Source organism: Lissotriton vulgaris, chromosome 12 (genome assembly GCF_964263255.1).
Source record: "Lissotriton vulgaris chromosome 12, aLisVul1.2, whole genome shotgun sequence".
In the NCBI taxonomy this organism is placed as follows: domain Eukaryota; kingdom Metazoa; phylum Chordata; class Amphibia; order Caudata; family Salamandridae; genus Lissotriton; species Lissotriton vulgaris.
In genome coordinates this window covers 610097577-610114094 of record NC_141700.1, presented here as the reverse complement: position 1 = coordinate 610114094, position 16518 = coordinate 610097577, and the positions used below count along the sequence as shown (strand labels likewise).

Sequence of the window (16518 nt, the reverse complement as noted above, 5' to 3'; positions counted from 1 at the left end):
TAGAGGTGTTCGGCGGCTGTGAAGGTGTCGTCAGAGTTGGTTGTGATGCAGATGGTTTTCCTGTGGACGATGGCGATGCCTCCTCCGGTCTGGTTGACGCGGTCCCTCCGGGTGATCTTGTATCCGTCCAGGATGGCTATGGCGATGTCGGGCGCTGAGGAGGCGTTCATCCAGGTTTCTGTGAGGAAGGCGACGTCAGGTGATGTTGTGTCGAGGAGGTTCCAGAATTCGACGGCGTGTCTGTGGACGGAGCGGGTGTTGAGCAGGATGCACTTGAGGTGGTTGGCCCTAGTGCTTGGCTTGGCGGATGCGGTGCAGGTCCTGAGGCAGGTGCACTTGCAGGTTTGGCAGGTGAAGGGTCCGTGGGCGCGTTTCGGGGTGTCTCGGTAGCAGGCGGGTTTCGGGTCGGGTTTGAGTGCGTTGAGGGTGGCGGCGTCGTATGTCCGTCGTGTGGGCTGGCATCTTCGGGGGCCAGGGGTCATGGCGCTGGGCGCGGTCCAGGCGCGGACGGGCGTTGACAGGCTTGCCTTTGGCGCACAATCGGCGCGCCCCCGCTGCGCGTACGCCCGGGCTCAATATGAGACTATGTGGGAGGGAGGAGCAGCTGGGAGGCGGGAGCGGGGCGGGGGTACAGAAGAGAAATTGCGGCCGGGGCCGCGAAGGAGTAGCGGTGGGAAGCGGGGGGGGGCACAGCAAAGGGGACAATGTACAATCAGCACAATATCAGAGAAATATCACAATATCACAGTACAAAGCACAGTATCACAAACCGAGAGGCAGAGAGGAGGTATGTGACAAGTTGGCCTGATATATGATGCTCACTAGTTCTAGTGATCACCTTGTATCAGTCCAAACAACCCTTATGGTGATTGCTTGTAAGTCAACCTTATAGACCAGCTATCCTAATGGTAGCAAGGACAAAGCAGTCTTAGGCTAAACTCTTTTGGCATGTGAAGCCAGCTGTTTTACCACATATAACCCCTTGAATACAAAATGAAAGGACACCACACAGGTAGTTATGAAAATAAACAAGATATTTATTAACTAACAAACACCTCTGAACTCTTTGAGATCAGAGGGCTAAGCACATGACAAGACTCTTAAGAGAAATACGTTAAGTTGCACAATTTACAATGTTGCCCTAGAGGCGCAACAAACCATATACTAAACAAGTGGTATAAGGAAGTCGCTAGAAGGAATGGAGCTGTCCAGATGCTGTAGGATCGCTGGGACTACACTACCCTAACTTTAGGTAAGTAATAGGAGGCCCACGGAACGCGTGTGCAGAGTGTGAACTCACACGCGAGATGCGTAACAACGTCTAAGGACAGTACAGTTCAAGGAAAAGGTGAGTACGGGCAATCCTGACTAGTTAGGACTAAAACGACTTTGAAACTGGACACTAGGAGAGTCAATCTACCCTTGAGCACCGAAATGCTCTTGTTACCTCACCCACGGGCTGCGGGTGCATAGGTGCAAAGTCGTGTCGGGTTTCTGCGTTGAAGTCTATGGAGCCTGAAAGAAAAGATGCTGCAGGCGACCAGGAGAAAGATGTCCGGTGTGATCCAAGGGTGGATCAGAGATGCTGAAGACCTGAAAGCAGAGGGGACAATGTTCAAAGTCACTAGCCAGTGACTGGAGTGGAACAAGGAAGGAACCAGATGCTGTTGTCGCGATCAGGTGAAGAGTGGACGCTTGACTCTGCAGCCACGTGGACCAGGTGGTGTCTTCGACGACCAGGATGGAGGCACGAGCTGTCCCACGCAGGCTCTCGCTGTCGGCAGTGTTGGTTCCGGATTCGGCGTCAACAGGCCTTGGCAAAGGCAACCCACGCTGTGAGTGGAAAAGGCGTCTGGTGCGGACCAGGAGGGTCCGGGGTGCTTCTCCTTTGCAAGGAAGCAAGGGCCAGTCTGCAGCAACCAGACCAGCAGTGTTGATGTCGTGGATCGTCAATTAGGAGGTCACTAGCCAGCCGGCAAGTGACCAGACAACGCGTCGAGCAGCAAACAGGCAGAAGGGCCCCACGCAGATCTCGTGGATGCTGGGGGGCTGGTCTTCGGTGCAGGAGCTGCTCGGGGCGGGGGCTTCTCAATCCCCAAAGCACTTCGTCGAGGTTACCTCAGAAGTCGTGCTGGAAGCGAAGTGCAGATTCTCCAAGATGGCCGGTCCCAAGTGTCTCGTCGCACCCACGGATCTCAGCTGTGCTGCAGATGTGAGTTGAGGTCGGAGAGGTCTGGGAATCCGGGTCTCGTCGGGCTCTGAAGTCTGGATCCTCAAGGGAAGATGACAAAGTGAAGCCGCTGGACGCTTGATGGTGCCCGCTTGTGCAGGGTGGACACTCCTTGCCCACAAGGGAGATTTCTTCAGTCTTCTGTGTAGAAAGTCGAAGTCCAGAGTTTCTTCTTGTAGAGTTTTAGTTCAGGATTAATCTGATTTGGAATGGTACCATCTCCTACCTTTATCCTGCTAAAGGGGGCTGTACTATGACTAGGTCCCTCCTATGGGTCGGACCAGGAAGGGGGTGGTTACACCCCCTATCCTTTGTCCGGTCTCGATCCAGAACTGGGGCTGGAGTGCCCCAGTAACTGGTTTGAACTGGTGTATGCACAGGGCACCTTGTGTGCCCCAGGTATGTCTCATTCCTTTCAGCCCTGTCCTACCTAATACACAAAATCCTGTCTGGGGTGGTGCTAGCACCTCCCAAGGCAGGAAACCCTTTGTCCAAGCCTCCCTCGCTGGAAGGACTCCCAGCAGCAGGAGGTCAGACTTGTGTCTGTGGTGGCAGCATCCATTTTGTGATGCTGAGGCTCGAGTTAACTTTAACCGGGGTTCATAGTTAGGTACATGTTGTGTCCCTCTAGAAGGGTGGAATGCTACCCCCGTCGCCAGAATTGGCGAGGGGGTAGTATTCCAATACGTACGACACCTTATTCGACATGTTTTGATAATGCTATGCCAAAGTTAGCAAAAACCGCGAGGTTATAATGCACTTAATAGTATATGGTATAGCATTATCATGGAAACAGCTAAATGACTTGGTTCCGAAAGCTGTAGACAGGCTCAGCTCATGCCAGAGCACTATCTCACATAATTCCAAGCACTCTGCCTCCAGGATTGTTAAGGCCTGCCATAGGAGTGACTTATAGGAGTATATGTGTCCATTTTAGGTTTAGATATAGGTATACTATATCTAAAGCAAAGGGTGATTACACCACCATGCCCCATCTGATTGATCAGCCAATTGTGTCAGATTTGGATGGCCAGCCAGGGGTGGCATGATACATGCTGCAGCCCCTGGTAGGCCTTGGGTTCACTTATGCCCTGGGTACCTATGGTACACTGTACAAGGACTTACAAGAGTGACCCAATACCAATTGGTAAATGCACTTAAAGTACATGGATGTCAATTTAGAGAGAGAACAGCTAGGCTGTGGGTCTGATTAGCAGGCCCACAGCCAGGGAAAGTCGTAAACCAGTGAAGCAAAAATCCAAAATCTGGGGTGACCATAGGATTGCAGACCCTACTCTCCTACAGTCACTGATCATATGGAATTCTTTTTGTTTCAAGAACGTGGATGCTGCTAGGTCTTGAAACAATTGAAAGGAGTGGCTGCAGAATTGTAGCTTCTGGTCTGAGCGGGTTGCCCTGAGGATCACGCGTCCTGGGAGTGCCGGCTCTGTGACATCTGTCCAATTTGATTCTGTTGGGTGTATTGCCACTCGTGATGCTACCAAACAGCTCCTGCACATAGCCTTCCAGATCTGATCCCTCATCGCCTGTGGGGGGCTCCCCTGATGCGGATAATATTTCTCTGCGACCTGTTTTCCAAGTCTTCGGCGTGGGCCTGCAGGTCCAGCTGTTGCTCCTGGAGGCAGATGACTTCTTAAGGAGTCGATTTCTGCGTTTCTACTTTGGGAGCTTTCTTCTAGAGCCACCACTCTCTCCCGCACCTCGTCGATATCCTAAGTATCTTTATTCCCAGCTCCTAATTTTTCAGTCAAATGCGCAGTCAAAAACAAGGTTAAAACTCCAGAAATGCAGACTACACATGAATAATATTGGTTGTGCGTAAGCTTTAGAACGTGTGACTCTGTGGATACCTATAGTCTACCTCTTTTCTTACACTCTCCATTCATTGATGCTGACCCCTAACTTGCAATCTCTTTCTCTTCTAAACCCTTCCTATTTGTGTTCTTTAAGCGCTATATCAATTTCTCTTGCAGTCATGCACAGGAAGTTATTGAGAGGCTGCAACAAGAAAACAGGCGCCTTAAATTCGACTCGGAAGAGAGACGGATTGAGGATGAGAGATTTCAGGTAAGAAAATATGTTGGACTTTACTTCTAAATTGCATTTTTATAGCAAGGGCATACCGATTGAGTCCTTGAAACATCTGGAATTGGAGGGAGTAAGAAACAAAGATGGTGCTTCTGTCTGTGGGTCACTGATATAAATGGCCCAGTGACGCTAAACCTGGATTACCTACAATGTGGTTAAAATGGAGCCAATACTGCGGCTTTCCAAGCTTGGACCCAGACATTTCAACTGCTCAAAGCATGTCTGGGTGAAAATCCATCTACAAATGGGGAATAACATCCAGGCCTGAACACTTTACTTCACTTCACTTCAGAACAGAATTCACCCTTTAGTCCCCCCCACTCCCTACAGAAAAAGTACTTTATTTGTGGTGGTATTTGTAGGCACCTGCAGATGCCTGCAGTTGAAATTAAGGCGAATCATATGACCAAAATCTTGCAGCCTGGCCCCTCCACTTTAATACTCTTATTGCCATTTAATGCTGCCGTGACTAACACCCTAATGGTCCAATCGTTGCTCAATCCTGCCAGTGATTCACCTAATTGCTATACAGCACAGACCTGCCCCGGTTGATCCAACTTTGCTGATGCAGTATCCTACTCCTAAGAACTTTATAGCTCAGACCTTTAAGAGCAAGTCAATCCAGAGAGACAGTAAATCAAAGAAAATAGATAATATGGGCAAAAGAGTTTTTTCATCAGCTCACCTGGCGCTCCAATCCTTAAATGTTACATTGACACCCTCTGACACCCTCTGGGACATGGAGAGCAAGATTTTGCATGTTTTAACTGGAGATTTCCAGCTTTCATTTGTACAGATTATAAATGATGTCCAGGAAGTCCGCCTGGTTTTCCCCTAAATTACGCAGTTTAAAACAACATGGTAAGAAATTGGAAAGGATATGGAGGAAAGATTTCTCACCTAAGAAGAAATTGGAATATAGAGCGGCTATTGGATGGTATAAGGCAGAAATAAAAACAGCCCAAGCCACCTATTATGATGGAAAGATCGCGACACCCGCCAATTCCACTAGAGAAATCTTCCTCATCACCAAAAATCTACTAAAAGTCCCCGGCCGTGCCTAACACTTCAGGTCTCCGTTACACTGAACTTGCTGAATACTTTGCCACTAAAGTACAAAGCATCTCCCCCAAATAGTCAGTGACATCCCAATCAAGCACACGAATGTGGGTGGGCGTATAATGGAACATGAATTGGAGACCTTCCCCACGATGACTCAGGAATCATTCCTAACAATCTTGTCATCAGTAAAAAGCCGGTAGCCATTAGACCCTACACCTCCTAATATCCTGAAACTGGTCGGACCAACAATTGCCCTCCCACGGCCACTCGCCTGGTTAATGCTTCATTATCGATGGGTTTGGTTCCCCCTGAGTGGAAAAGGGCAATGGTAAAAGCGCTGTTAAAAAAAACCAACTTAGACTCAGCTGACTTGGGTAACTGTCACCCAAATTTCGTTCCTTTCTGGAATCAGTAAGATAGCGGAGAAATATGGCAACCATACGCTCTCCGCGTTCCTTGAATCCAATATCCTGCTCCATCCCTCCCAAATGGGCTTTCGTCCCTGCCAAGGCACCGAAACCGCCATACTATCAGTGGTGGAAGAATCTAGAAAGATTCTTGATTCAGGAGGGTCATCAGCCATAATCCTCCTCGACTTGAGCGCAGCCTTCGATACGGTGAATCACCGTATCTTGGTCCACCGTCTCAGGAGCGTAGGTGTGACTGGAACAGCCCTACTATGGCTACAATCTTTCCTAAAAGAAAGATTCTTCCAGGTTTTTGAAGGAGACTCCATCCCACAGCCTATCGCCTTACTGTGTGGAGTTCCTCAGGGCTCATCCCTGAGTCCCACCCTTTTTAATATCTATATGGCCCCATTGGCGGACATGGTATCCCCCTTCAGGATTCATATAGTAACATACGCCAATGACACACAGCTGGTCGTAGCACTGAATCATCCTAACCAGCTGGCCATTGACCTCCACTCCTGTCTTGAGGAAGTCGCCAAGTGGATGAGTCTGTCCCACCTGAAACCTAATGGTGAAAAGACTGAGCTTATGATTCTCGGAAACTCTCTAAGCCTTAAAGCAAGCATCATGTGGCCAACCACTATGGGCCCTGTGCCGGCCTCCAAAACAGAGATTAAAAGTCTGGGAATTTGGCTAGACCAAGATCTCACTTTTAAAGCACAGGCGAGGAAGACTGCTGCCTCATGCTATGGCCTGCTTAGAATGACCCGCAAAATCCTTCCCTCTCCTACCTTTCCAAGCATAAAAACTACTGATCCAGGCACTAATTCTGTCAAGGATAGACTATGGCAATGCCCTTTACCTAGGGGCCCCAAATTCAGTGGTCGGGAAACTGCAGATCGTACAAATTTGTGCAGCGAGACAGCTTACGGAGACCTCCAATTGTTGTTCTGCAAGGCCCGCACTACGCTCTCTCTACTGGCTCCAGGTGCAAGAGAGAATCAACTTTAAGGCCGAGGGGGATGTATGACGTTACAACGCATGCTTTTACCACGCATACCATTACAACGCATTACACTTGGGGGTGCTGGATAGTGAATAGTTTAATTTACTATTCCAACTCCAGTCCCCGTGGACACTAGGAAAGGTGTTGGATAGTAAATTAAACTTATTCCTTATCCTAGAGCGCCCCCCAGTGTAATGCGTTGTAATGGTTTTCGTTGTAAAACCTGCGTTGTAACTGCACTGCGTGGTAAAAGTTGCGTTGTAAAGGATGTTCCCCTCCCCATTGCCCATAATTCATTGGATGGGAGTGGACCTCCTATAAACAAAGCCATGATTCGCCCCTACACGGCAAACCGAAAACTCCGCTCAGAAGAACTTCACCTAGCAGGATCAAGAAGGCCAGAAGTGGTTTCTCATTCAACATATCTAGACTCTGTAATGCCCTTCCGTTGAATCTCCTTAGGGAACCCAACCACCTGACTTTCCGGAAACAGCTAAAAACCTGGCTTTCCCTTAGGTTATCTGTCCGTTAGTTACTGCTTCAGCACTGGGATGCTTCCGGGTAGCCATGCGCTATATAAAAGTCAATTAATTCCTTCAAGTTCCAGATAAATGTTGAGGTTCAGCCAATTATGTTGCCTGGGCTATAGGCATTAGTGTTGTCATTAGATGCTATGATTGAATTCATGTCACCAGCTCTTCCAAGGCTCAACAAGCCTTTGTTATGGCCAGGCATGATTGTCAAGCAGGAAGATTTTCCCTTGTAACGTTTTAAGGATTGGTAGCAGTCCTCACAACAAGTTCAGCATATTTGTGACTCCTGGGGTGGTGGCAATGCCTGATGAAGTATTCGCCAGCAGCAGAAGTCCTGCTAGTACTACCCTGGTGCCACAGCAAACAAGCACCTTCAATTTTGCCTGTATCTGTCAAGTGGAGCCAGTTGCGACTGAATCAGGGTGTTATCTACCCCTCTCTCACTCTTATGTCGGACTACTGAGTCCTGCAAATTGTTTACCATGATTATGTCCTCCCTCTTTTATGCACCAAGCTTCTGTATGCTCCAATTTTTGCTCAGACCTCCGCAGGCACGGATTGTAGGAAAGTGTCACTTTTTGCATGGTTGGCCTACACCTTTTGCCTGATTCTGATGCACTTTGAATGTGCACTGGGTTCCTGCTAACCAAGTGCCCAGTGCTTGTGTTCGGTCCCAAAACTGTACCATTGTTTCCACAATTGGCACCCCTCTGGCCCACATGTAAGTCTCTTGCAAAAGGTACCAGTGATACCAAGCGCATTGTGACCAGAGAGGTCCTCTAAGGGCTGGAGCATGTATTATGCCACCCTAAAAGAGCCCTTACCAAACACATGCACACTGTCACTGCAGCCTGCGTGTTTTGATGCAGCTAAAAGTGAAGAGTCGACCGGCACACATCCCTGTGTGCCAGGCCTGCCAGCACTGCAAGAGACGTAAGTAAGTCACCTTACAGCCCTAAGGCAGGGTGCACTATACCTCTTGTGAGGGCATAACTGCATTAGCAGATATGCCTCAAATAGTGTATAAGTCCATTCTTAGACATTATAAGTGCATAGTGAAGCCATACTGAGTACCATGACTGGGAGCTGTCAGTACGAGTTCCACATCCCCATTATGGCTTCACTGAATCCCAAGATATTTGGTACCAAACATTTCAGATTAATGAGCCAACACTGATACCAGCATTGGATTCATTAATACATGCACTCAGAGGGCACATCAGAGGCCTATGGGAATCATGGACACCTGAAGTAATCTCTCTTGGAGTGAAGGAGTCACTCCCCTGCATCTGCAGACAGCACAACGAGGCTGACCTGTCTGCTGCTCCTGACTTCCCATGGACTTTCTGAGGCTCAGCAACACAGGTTAGGGTTATGCTACTCCCTCCAAGCAAGACTGGTCTTCTCTGCAATTTTGAAGCGAGTACCCCTCATTTGGAACCGCTGGGACTGAACCCCTGTGCACTGTGTCGACTTGCCCTTGCCAAGGCTTCTCCAGCATTGAATCTTTCATAGATTCACATGCTTGTATCTTCCCCGTCGTCATGGTGAGAGTCTCGCGGTAGTTAGAAAAGAAGTACCATAGAAGTACATAGAAACCACCAAAAGGAATGAAAAACTTTAACATTTGTCAGCATCTATATGTAGGTCCAAACTTTGATCAATCAGGTACCATCCCTGGGCCTTGCGCGTCGGTAGGCGTCGTCTGCGTCCGTCGTCTGCGTCGTGGGCGCCGTGATGACGTCGTCGGAGTACTTAGAAGCCGCCTCCGCGTGCTGACGTCGGTTCTTCTTTTTTCCGCGCCAGCAAGCGCAGATCTGGAAAAAGCAGTACTTCTAGTCACTTTTTGACTAACTTTTTGGATCATTTTGATCATCTTTTCGAAGTCGTACGACTCCGATCGGTGCCATAGAGATGCCTGGATTTAAGCACTGCGAGGATTGCGACCGCACGATGTCGGTCACGGATCCTCACCACCTGTGTCTACTCTGTCTAGGCGTCGACCACGACGACAAGGCCTGCTCCGACTGCCGGGCCCTCTCTTCGAAAGCCAGGCGGGAGTTGTCCCGCAGGCGACTCGAACTCCGGCAGTCGGTCCCGTGCCGCAAGAGGTCCCGGTCCCACGGGAGGTCGAGGGACAGGTCGCGGGGTCGGAGCCACCACAGCTCCGAGAGTCGGCACCACTCTTCCGGGTCGAAGTCGTCGTCAGGTAAGAAACACAAGAAGTCGAAGAGGCGTCATCGCTCTTCTGACTCCCCCCGACGCTCGCACGACGCGGCCGGGGGTTCGAGTGACACTGCCCACGCGGCTCCATCGGAGTCGCGGGCGCCGCGTCCAGCTCCACACCCTCCGGTCCCTGGGCGAGACTCGACGCCGGAGGAGATCGAGCGCTTCCTCATGGCCATGAGGTCCCTCTCTCCTCCGACGGGCTCCGCGAGGCCTTCAGGCCCAGCGGACCCGTCAGGGGCCCCTAGCGGGTCAGGGGCTTCGGCCCCGAGGCCGTCGAGTGCTTCGGACTTGATGCCGCCGGCGCCTTCAGGCCCGGCGCCTCAGGGCCCCACGGTCCCGACGCCGCCGGCGCCTTCGGGCCCGGCGCCGCGGGACCTCACTGGACCCGCTTCGGGATCTGGGTCGTCGCCGGTGGACCTTACGACCCCCCCGGCGTCAGTCCATCAGGTGTCACCTCCGGCGCCGTCCTTGGGCGGCACCGTCCCCGATGCCTCCCTCGCTCCGGTTCTGGCTTCGGAACGGTGCCGCTGGGCGCCGCTCTCAACGGCGCTTGGGGAGTTTTACTTCAATGAACTGGCCCCATCAATTGACAACCCTGATTATCAGGAGATGGGTGATGAGGAGTATTGGGAGGGGTCTGGGTCTGAGGACCCTCTGACCCGAGAGTGTCAGTCTCAAGAGGACTGGACAGGTGAACTTGGGGATGCCAGTGGTCTGAACACCTCTCCAGACACTGGTTTTGTCTCGCCTCCTTCCGTGGCTTCGGAGGAGGGGGCAACCTACAGTGTGGTGTTGATGAGGGCTGCCAAGGCCTTGGGCCTTGAGCTCCCCGTCGCAGCCGTGAGGACTAACCTCCTCAGTGAGGTCCTTAAACCGCAGTCATGCCCGACAGAGCCTCTGCTGCCGTTTAATGAGGCCTTGACCGACGTTCTTAATGGCACTTGGTCCAGGCCCGCTGCGGGTTCGCCCGTAGATAGGAACGTGGCCAGACGCCACCGCCCAGCCTGGGCGACCCGGTTTTCCTGTCCAACCACCCCACCCCGAGAGCCTGGTCATCCAGGCATCCACTTCCCAGACCACATTCCCGTCGGCTCCGCCGGACAGGGAATCCAAGAGGTACGAGATGTACGGTAAAAAGGTCTTCTCCTCCCTTAGTCTGGGACTACGGTCTTCCAACACCGCATGCCTCTTGGGCCGCTACACCCACTCTCTGTGGGATACGGTTGCGGAAGTGCTGCCAGAGTGTCCGTTGGAGATACAGGCCAAACTCGGCCAAGCCCTTGTGGAGGGCCGGTGTGAGAAGTTGGCCCGATATGCAACGTTCGCTATTCTAGCGACCGCTATGTATCGTTCCAACGACCCTTATGGTGTTTGGTTGTAAGTCAACCTATAGACCAGCTATCCTAGTAGCGTGGATACGAGCAGTCTAAGGCTAAAGACTCGAGAGGGCGTGTTAAGCCAGCTGTTTACCACACATGTACCCCTTGAACACCAAGTGAAAGGACACCACACAAGTGTTATGAAAATAAACAGGATATTTATTAAGATTCACAACAGCCCTGTGCTCTTTATGAGGACAGGGTACTAAGCACAAACCAAATCTCTTAGGAAAATACTTCAAGTGCACAATTAAAACAAGTGTCCGAGGACACGGAAAGTTTAAGGTCTCGGGCGGACCCGATAAGGCAAGTCGGAAGCGAGGGACTCGGGACCCTAGAGTAAAGAGGCTATGCAGGCACCGAAATGCCGAGTTACCTAGCCACGAGGGCTGCGGCTGCACAAGTCTTACAGGCGTCGGGGTCTTCGCTGACGAGCCAGGAGCCGGAAGAAAAGGAGTTGCTGGCCGGCGACCAGTGATGAATAGTTCGTAGAGATCCAAGCCTGGATCAGAGATTGATGATACCTGAAAGCAGAGGGGACCAAGTTCGTACTACTAGCCAGTAGTCAGAGGGTACCAGGAGGGCACCGGTTGGCCGTCACCTCGACCAGGTGAGTGGGCGACGCTAGGCTCTGCAGTCTCACGGACCAGGAGGCGTTGTCGGCGACCACGGTGGAGGTGCGAGCTGTCCCACGAAGGATGATGCTGTCGGCGTCGCTGGGCCCAGGATGGGACAACAAGCCTTGGCAGATCTCAGGGCCACGTGGTGGCCTAAGATGGCGTCTTGAGTGGACCAGGAGGGTCCGGGGTGCTTCTCGCAAAGATGGAAGCAAGGGCCAGTCTGGAGCAACCAGACCAGCAGTGTTGATTGTCGGATGTCGTCACAGAAGGGCACAAGCCAGCGGCTAGTGACCAGACAACGTGCTGAGCAGCGAGCAGAAGGGCCCCACGCAGATCGTGGAGATGCTGGGAGACTGCACTTCGGTGCTGGAGCGGCTCAGGGTCGGGGCTTCTCGGACCCCAGAGCACTCACCAGAGAATTGCTTCGATGGTCGTGCTGGTTAAGAGCGTGCAGGTTCTGATGATGGCCGGTCCCTCGAGGTCTCGTCGCACCCACAGATCACAGCTGAGCTGATGACGTGGGTAGAGGTCAGAGGTGCCAGGGAAGCCGGTTCTCGTCGAGCTGGGCCGTCGGATCCTTGAGGAAGGACTTGCAGCAAACCGCAGAGTTCTTAGATGGTGCCCGCTGATGCGGGGTGACTACTCCTTAGTCACAAGGGAGAAATCTTGAGAAGAGTCTTGAGTGTCCTTTCGTAGAAAGTAGTTCTTGATTCAAAGATGATCTAATTTGGAAGGGTCCCCGCTCCGGCCTTTATTCTAAAGAAAGGGGTGGGTACATGACTAGGTCCTGCCCTAAGGGTGGGACCAGGAAGGGGGGTAGTTACACCCCTCTCCCTTGCCGGACTTTCCCCAGGCCAGGGCTGGCGCCCCTGGAACTGGTTCTGACCGGCAGATGCGTAGTGAGCACCGGGGTGCCACTCCGCAGTCACCTTCTCGCAAAAGCCCTACCTACCCAGAATACACAAACCCTGTCTGGGACGGTGCGAACACTGCCCTCGACAGGAAACCCTTTGTCCAAGCTCTCCTCGCTGGAAGGACTCCCAGCAGCAGGAGGTCAGACTCGTGTCTGTGGTGGCAGCATCCATTTTGTGGAGCTGAGGCTTTAGTTAACTTTAACCGGGGTTCACAGTTACGTACATGTCGTGTCCCTCTAGAAGGGCGGAATGCTAACCTCGTCGCCAGAGTTGGTGAGAGGGCAGCATCCCGATTCGTATGACACCTTACTCGACATGTCTTGATAACGCGACACCGAAGTTACCGATGTGGTACGCGTTATCATGGAACAGCCATTGGGTCTTGATTCCGCAAGCTGCAACCGGGCTCGGCTCGGGCCAGAACCTAGTTCACACGAGCCCACGCACTCTGCCTTCAGGATCGTCAAGGCCTGCCATAGGAGTGACTGATAGGAACTCGGGTGTCCATGGTATGGTTAGATATAGGGCTACTACATCTAAAGCAAAGTGTGATTACACGACTTCGCCCCAGCTGTCATGCAGCCAGTTGTGTCAAATTTAGGAGGCCAGCCAGGGGTGGCATAATACATGCTGCAGCCCCTGGCGGCCCTGGGTACACCTATGCCCTGCGTTACGGGGTCTGATAAGGTGGCCCAGTACCAATTGGTAAATGCACCTAGGGTACATATCGTAATTTAGAAAGAGAACAGCCAGGCTGTGGGTCTGATTGGCAGGCCCACAGCCAGAGAAAGTCGTAAACCAGTGAAACAAAAGCAAAAAATCTGGGTGATCATAGGATTGCAGACCCTACTCTCCTACAGCCGGGATGCAGCCAGATATTCTATCCGGTGTGGACTGGATACCACCGACTCACTAGGTAGAGCGATGGCAACTACGGTGGCAATTAGACGCCACGCCTGGTTGAGGTCCGCCAACTTTTTGGCCGATGTCCAAAACACATTGATCGGCATGCCGTTTGATGGCCGTCGCCTTTTTGGCCTTTTTCGCAGCTCATCTGCGCAGGTTAGGAGTTTCAGTCTTCCCTTACCTCGACAACTGGTTGTTGAAGGTATGATCGCCCCAGACAGTCGTCAGCCACCTCCAGACGACGGCAGACCTCTTGCACCAGCTGGCGTTCACCATCAATATGCCGAAGTCACACCTGTGCCCCTCTCAGAAGCTCCTTTTCATCGGAGTGCTTCTCGACTCGGCGCAGTTTCGGGTTTACCCACCCGAGGTTCGGGATATACAGGCTCTGATTCCAATCTTCCAGCCTTTGTCCCGAGTTTCGGTCAGGTTGATGCTGCGGCTTCTGTGCCTGATGGCTTCCTGCATCCTTCTGGTGCATCACGCCCGCTGGCGGATGCGGGCTCTGCAGTGGGACCTGAAGTTTCAGTGGGCCCAGCATCAGGGCAACCTGTCCGACCATGTCCTGATCTCGGAGGGCACTGCGAGACAGCTGCATTGGTGGCTCACGGACCACGATTGGGTCAGCGGCAGATCCCTCTCCCTTCCCCAACCGGAGCACGTAGTTGTGACTCGTCCCTCCGGGGCTGGGGAGGCCACATCGGAGAGGCGGAGATCAGAGTCCTCTGGTCTCCGGCGGAGTCCCGGCTCCATATCAACCTTTTGGAGCTGCGGGCGATTCGTCTAGCACTGAAGGCATTCCTCCCCTCTGTCCGAGGGAGTGTAGTGCAGGTGTTCACGGACAACACCACCGCAATATGGTACTGCAACAAACATGACCTTCAGTTATGGTCAGATCTGGCTCCTCTTCTCGAGCACCTGCCTAATAAAGAAAAAATGGACCTCAGACAGCTGAACAAATACATCAAGAAGCGGTCGTTCAGGATGTTGTCCCTTCAAGACATTCTCTTATTAATAAACAAGGGAACGGAAGCTCAAGATGAGTCACTTAGCAACCTTTCTACGTGCAGGAAGAGTCCACTTCTGTGAGAGTATTAAAATCCTTACTGGGGATGCTGTCATCATGCATTCCGTTGATTCTGAATTGTCGCCGGCACATGAGGCCGCTCTAGGAGCAGCTAGACTTGGGTTCAGGCGCATGGCTAATTCGAGGACATTATCTCTCTCTCACACACAATGAAGCAGGCTCTATCATGGTAGGAAAAAGAAGGCAATATCTCTCCAGGCCTCTCGTTCCAAAAAGCACAGCCTTGTTACATTATGACAACGGACGCTCCAATGGATGGTTTGGGTGCCTTCTTATGGAACTGAGGGCAGTTTTTCTGGGACTGCAAGCTTTTCTTCCAAGAATCCAGGGTTCCTCTGTTCTGGTAAGAACAGACAATTCCGCGACAATGTTCTATCTTGCCAAACAAGGGGGCACCAGGTCTCTCACATTATCAGAACAGGCACAGGAGATTTGGAGGTGGCTAATTCAGCACAACATAACGTTGAAAATAGAGCATGTTCCGGGCATGGACAATAATTGGGCGGATTTTCTAAGCAGAACTAATTCCCAATGGGGAGTTAGACGTGGACCAGCTGCGACAAGTCTTCAAACTGTGGGGCACTCCAAAACTGGATCTTTTTGCAACAGAAAGCAACAGGAAGTGTGAAAGGTTCGCCAGCTGGTTCCCTTAGAAAAACTTTTGGGGGAACGCTCTGCAGATGAAGTGGACGGGGACGTTCGCCTATGCGTTCCAACTGTAGGAGAGAAGGGTCTTCAATCCTATGATCACCCCAGATTTTTGCTTTTTGCTTCACTGGTTTACAACTTTCCCTGGCTGTGGGTCTGCTAATCAGACCCACAGCCTAGCTGTTCTCTCTCTAAATTGACAGGTGTACCTTAGGTGCACTTACCAATTGGTACTGGGCCACCTTATCAGTCCCTGTACCCAGGGCATAGGTGTACCCAGGGCCTACCAGGGGCTGCAGCATGTATTATGCCACCCCTGGCTGGCCATCCAAATCTGACACAACTGGCTGCACGACAGCTGGGGCAAGGTGGTGTAATCACCCCTTGCTTTAGATATAGTATACCTATATCTAACCCTAAAATGGACACATGTATTCCTATCAGTCACTCCTATGGCAGGCCTTACCAATCCTGGAGGCAGAGTGCTTGGAATTATGTGAGATGGCGCTCTGGCATGAGCTGAGCCCGTTTGCAGCTTGCGGAACCAAGTCCTAATAGCTGTTCCATGGTAACGCGTACCATATACTCTTAAGTACATTATAATCCTCGCGGTTATTTGCCAACTTTGGTATTGCTTTATCAAAACATGTCGAGTAAGGTGTCATACGAATTGGAATACTAACCCCTCGCCAATTCTGGCGACGGGGTTAGCATTCCACCCTTCTAGAGGGACACGACATGTATGTAACTGTGAACCCCGGTTAAAGCTAACTCGAGCCTCAGCATCACAAAATGGATGCTGCCACCACAGACACAAGTCTGACCTCCTGCTGCTGGGAGTCCTTCCAGCGAGGAGAGCTTGGACAAAGGGTTTCCTGTCAGGGGCGGTGCTAGCACCATCCCAGACAGGGTTTTGTGTATCCCAGGTAGGCAGGGCTGAGAGGAAGGTGACTGCAAGTGGCACCCCGGTGCTCACTGTGCATATGCCGGCTTGAACCAGTTCCAGGGGCACACCATTCCCTGAGCTGGGGAAAGTCTGGACAAGGAAGAGGGGTGTAACCACCCCCTTCCTGGTCCCACCCATGGGCAGGACCTAGTCGCGTGCCAGCCCCTTTTTTTAGATAATTCTGAATCTTGACTACTTTCCACGAAAGGACTCTTGACTATTTCTGAAGACTCTCCCTTGTGGCTAAGGAGTAGCCACCCTGCACCCGCAGGCACCATCTAAGCATTGCGGTTTGCTGTAAGTCCATCCTCCGGATCAAGACTGCCCAGCTCGACGAGACTCAGATTCCCTGGCATCTCTGACCTCTACCTGCATCATCAGCCCAGCTGAGATTCGTGGGTGTGACGAGACCTGAAGGGACGGGCCATCTTCAAAACTG

At 51.8% G+C, this 16518-nt stretch overlaps 1 protein-coding gene across 1 annotated transcript in view; it reads left to right on the top strand.

The window, feature by feature from the left end:
* Positions 1-16518, top strand: part of PMFBP1 (polyamine modulated factor 1 binding protein 1) — a 1903249-nt gene that overhangs the window by 1771395 nt on the left and 115336 nt on the right. Inside the window, exon 41 of the mRNA XM_086945556.1 lies at positions 4225-4318. Coding sequence (XP_086801682.1) covers positions 4225-4318 — 94 coding nt within the window. The remainder of the gene's footprint in view (positions 1-4224; positions 4319-16518) is intronic.